Here is a 5,000-nt window from a genome sequence, read left to right as displayed (position 1 = left end):
TGCTATACATCCCACCCTGAGGCAATGAGTTAATTGTACTCCTTTACAATGAAATCATTTAAACTTTTATGCAAAAAGAAAGTACTACAAGAAACAATAACATAATAGCCATGAAACTTTAGCAACAGGTATTGTTTACCTGAATTCTAAATGGAACTCCCTTTTCTCCGCCATGCTTCTTGGGAGTAAACTCTGTGCTGATACAGTTGACCTGAAAATACCACAAATAAATAAATATCAAACACACAGTATCCCTCACAGAAATTCTCCATTTTTGATACAACTTCACTAATATTCAAATCAAAATCTATCAATATATAATAGTCTTCAGAAAGTTGACTAAAACGTTTTGCAATCTGGCCCACTTTCAACTGCTGATACAATGACATAATGGTTGACAAGCATTGCCTAATTCTTATAGCAAGAACTCATTAGTACTTGTAACCTTTATTCTTTGGCCTTTCTATCTATCAATTACCTGCAATTAACTTGAAATAACTATAAACTATAAGATTTTTCAATAACTACCTTTATATACACTCCCACTTCTTTCGTTGGATCCCAATCAAATTCACACATGTTTAATGATTTGGGATCTTGTGCAACGTCACATATACCATAAGACAATGGAATATCAACCTGAAAATTATATACATTTGTAAATATTCAACTATTCATCTATGTTACTTATCCGTAAGTTAAAACATGCGAGACACAAAATATGCCTATACTTCATAAACAAGCTTAAAAAGCAGGTACAAATTTCTACGTATATACACATATAACCATTCACAATCTACTGTAGTTCAAATACACATCTACCTCCAGTATTCTCTCTCCAGGTCGCATGTGTCTCCAGCTTTCCAGCTGTTCTTTCTCCATGTATTGCAAGTGCCGCTCATGAAAACAGACACGGATTATGGTGTGATAAAATTTTCCTTTACATCTGAAATTGAAAACAAAAAGGATTTAGGACCAGAGACACTTCACATACAGAATATACTGAATACATGTAACTATTCATACATGTGGAATTCATGTCAAACAAATTGAAAGTAGAACAACGAAGGGAAGTACAGGAAAACACATGAATATGCCGAAGGCCTTTTCGCATTTACCGCTTCATCATGCCCTGATGAAGCAGTATATGCAAAAAGACCTTCAGCATATTCATGTGTTTTCCTGTACTTCCCTTTGTTGTTCTACTTGCTATTCATACATGCACACCCTTCCCCCATCAGACGCATGCACAATTCCTGCAAAACAAAATAGATGTAGTTTCTTCATGTCAATACACATATCACACATAGAAGTATTAAAATCAATAGAATTACCTTGTGAGATCACCTAATTTCTTTACTTTGATTTCATAAGACTGGCCTTGATTCAGGTACGATAAGCTTTCTTCATTCACTTTTGTAGCTACTGATGTTGCAGCACCCAAAATATATTGAAATCTGAAAAATAACATGTAATTGATAATTCATCTATAACCTGTATTAAATGATATTTCATCTATAACCTGTATTAAATGATATTTCATCCACTACTAACATTAATTTCACACTCTCTCACACACACACACACACACACACACACACACACACACACACACACACACACACACACACACACACACACACACACACACACACACACACACACACACAAACACACACACACACACACACACAAATAAAATTTTATATATATATACTTATATATATACATATATATAAATATATATATAAATATATATATATACTTATATATATAGATATATATATATATATATATATATATATATATATAATACATAGCACAGGCCATCAGTGTGTGTTGTGTGCAATAATTACACCATGTTTCACAATATCCAACTTTTGCAATTCTCTTTTCTTGTAATTTTACTTTGATAAAAATATAGATATTACTCCTTTTGGTGTTATTTCTAAAATATATAAATAAACTACATACTTAAGCAACCTGCTGAATATAGTGGTCCTGATCCACATAACAATATTCTAGAATGTATTCCTATAGGATATTGTGCGTTGTTATTTGTTTTCTGGTCCACATCAACAACAAATAACAGGGGACACCCAGCATTCCAAAATGTCCAGAACTGTCAGAACACCTTGTAAGTTATCTAGAGCAAGACCTGTTCCTTACCTATTATCTTCATATGACATTCCATGATTGGAGAGAGTGACGGATTCTTGGGCAGAATCCGAAGTGTTATTCTGGACGGTTGATTGCTGTGAGTGATGGCAAGTTTGGAGGCATGCGGATGATGATGCACCATGAGATGTCACGTGAGAGGTGGTTCCCTGCGTAATGCCAGGGGTTATGTGTTGCTGCAGAAGCTGATGGATGGATGGTGAAGGACAATCTGTCAAATTGTCAGAGCTCAAGAGCCTGTGGAGAGAAGATAAGGTTGTACACAAAAAAATAAATACAAATAAATACAATATGTTTGTTTACAGCTTTACCTTCTCAACCCATTGTCAAAGTTGGACTTGTAAACAAAAAGGTCACTTCAAGGCTTTAACTAGTAGAGAGCCAGCCAGACAAGTGCAAAATAAGTAAAAAAAAAAAAAAATTGATACAAAAAGAAATGATTTTACATAGTCTACTCACTGACCCCAATATGTTCAGCCTGGCTTGGTACGGCTGGTAGTCAATGTCGAGTCAAAAGTGGCTATTTGCAGATATATCTTATGTACTAATGAGTCTACTTCCAATTACTATTTAAGCTAGGTTAGGTTCATAACCACAATTTTATACAGTTGCAGAATGGAGTTTTTGTAACCCATCTGGGAAACTAACCCACTAAGTAGCAATGCCTTAGAAGTAGTAGATTGGATGAGAGGTATATGGAATTACCAAGCTGTGGTGTGTGTATTTAGTTAGCTGGCTTTACTATTTTGTTAAAATTGAACATTATTTTTGTTTCATAGATTAAAAGTCTGAAGTGATAAAAAAAAATGGCAATACCATACTAAACAGAATATTCATTAAAGAATGATTTTTGACTTACGTGATTAGTGTAAGGTTGTTTGGCCATGGTGAATATTATCTCTCTCTCTCTCTCTCTCTCTCTCTCTATATATATATATATATATATATATATATATATATGTATAAATACAGAGAGAGAGAGAGAGAGAGAGAGAGAGAGAGAGAGAGAGAGAGAGAGAGAGAGAGAGAGAGAGAGAGAGAGAGAGAGAGAGAGAGAGAGAGAGAGAGAGGGAGAGAGAGAGAGAGAATGAACTAACATTCACCATGGCTGTACAACCTTCCACAAATCACATACATCAAAAAACACTCATTAATGAATATTCCGTTTAGCACAAGTACGGCATTGCTATTCGGTGCATTACCTTACCCGAGGTGGTACAGATACGCCCTTCTGTAACTGTATTGGGTAAAGTACAATAAATGGAAAATTACTGTTATTTCTAACTTTAGACTTTTAACCTATTAAACAAAAACAAATGTTCCATTCTAACAAAGTAGAATTAAAGTAAATCTTGTTGAAGACATGTACACAGCTTGGCAACTCCCCCACACCCTGCCTTCCAATCGATGAAGTGGCAGTAAAAAGTGTAAGCAATTATCTTCAAAAGCCTTAGCTGCGCACACCCCCCTTCAAGAATTTAAAAAAGCATTTGCTACATCCGAGGAAAGTTATTCACAACGTTTGCAATTCCCTTTAAGCCGTCCTCCAATTTAACTCGGCAAAGGAGAAGTGTCCCACTGTCATGGTCGGAATGTTATTAATCCTTTAGTTTTTTTCTTATTTCTGCCTAAATTGCTGGTTTCTATTTTGAAACCTATTTGTTTTCATACATATTTTCTGCTGAATAACTAGACTAATTTTCTGATCATGAAAAGCATGCAAGTTGACCAAGGTTAGATATTGCACATCAAGAAAAAATATAGCAATAACAAAATTCTCAACTCCTCAACAATATGGGTAGACATCCTGCAGTAAACAGAAATTTAATAATGGGACAGTAGTGTCATTTTACCAAATAGTTTTTTTTTTTCATTATTATTATTTCTATTATTATTATTATTATTATTATTATTATTATTATTATTATTATTATTATCATTATTATTATTATTATTATTATTAACCTTATTATTATTATTATTATTATTATTATTATTATTATTATTATTATTATTATTAACCTTATTATTATTATTATTATTATTATTATTATTATTATTATTATTATTATTATTATTATTATTATTATTATTATTATTATTATTATTATTATTATTATTATTATTAACCTTTCTCTTCATCTACTTTTTGCCTAAAGTCTTAAATCCTGGCTAACTGGCAAAGTTTGAAATGTCAGTATAGAAGAGTTAAATGTCTACTAACATGTGTTAGAACAAACAAATGTAGGATTATAAGCCTGTTAGACAACAGGGTTTACCTGCACTAGTTTTTTGTTTTGTTTTTTCCTTTAATACCAAATAGAGTAATTTCCTATTCTGAAGCAAATAATTAAAAATAAATATAACCACAGGTATTATTACAATACCCAAGGTACTACATTCACTCTATACATCATGTCTTAAAACAACACATGCAACATGCTACTAACCTGAACAGTCTATCTGTTGTATTGCTCTGTGAAGATTCATCAAACGTTGCAGGGTTTGATGATGTATTATGCTTATCCTGGCCAGATGGTGACAAGGCCTCCTGCTTGAAGATGGGCACAGCAGGTAGTGCCAGCAGCGCTTCACTCATGTTGTATGAAGCCTTTTGAAAAAAATAAAAAAATAAAAATGAAATAAATAAATAAATAGAAAATCAATAAATAAATATTATAAATAAAAAGATAGATAAATAAATAATAAATAAATGAGCTTGATCTTGTCTCAGACTATCCACGGCAAGTTAACCCAACTCCACTTAGAGAGTTTGGTCAATTAATCATTTTTTACATATGGATAGCTCCACAAGTACTTAG

The 5,000-nt window shown here is 32.7% G+C and overlaps 1 protein-coding gene across 23 annotated transcripts in view; it reads right to left on the bottom strand.

Moving 5' to 3' along the window:
- The window catches only part of LOC125032153 (transcription factor CP2-like protein 1), a 58,744-nt gene that overhangs the window by 29,988 nt on the left and 23,756 nt on the right, over positions 1–5,000 (bottom strand). For all 23 annotated transcript variants that reach the window (XR_007115536.1, XM_047623219.1, XM_047623226.1 and 20 more), the window contains 6 exons: positions 4,629–4,789; positions 2,170–2,415; positions 1,335–1,457; positions 823–946; positions 529–639; positions 140–211 (listed from right to left, as the gene is read on the bottom strand). Coding sequence is in view for 22 of the 23 variants with exons in the window: in XM_047623219.1 (XP_047479175.1) it covers positions 140–211; positions 529–639; positions 823–946; positions 1,335–1,457; positions 2,170–2,415; positions 4,629–4,789 (837 nt within the window). In the remaining variant the exon portion in view is untranslated. The remainder of the gene's footprint in view (positions 1–139; positions 212–528; positions 640–822; positions 947–1,334; positions 1,458–2,169; positions 2,416–4,628; positions 4,790–5,000) is intronic.

The sequence above is a fragment of the Penaeus chinensis genome, chromosome 14 (genome assembly GCF_019202785.1).
Source record: "Penaeus chinensis breed Huanghai No. 1 chromosome 14, ASM1920278v2, whole genome shotgun sequence".
In the NCBI taxonomy this organism is placed as follows: domain Eukaryota; kingdom Metazoa; phylum Arthropoda; class Malacostraca; order Decapoda; family Penaeidae; genus Penaeus; species Penaeus chinensis.
This window is presented reverse-complemented; position numbering and strand designations above follow the sequence as displayed.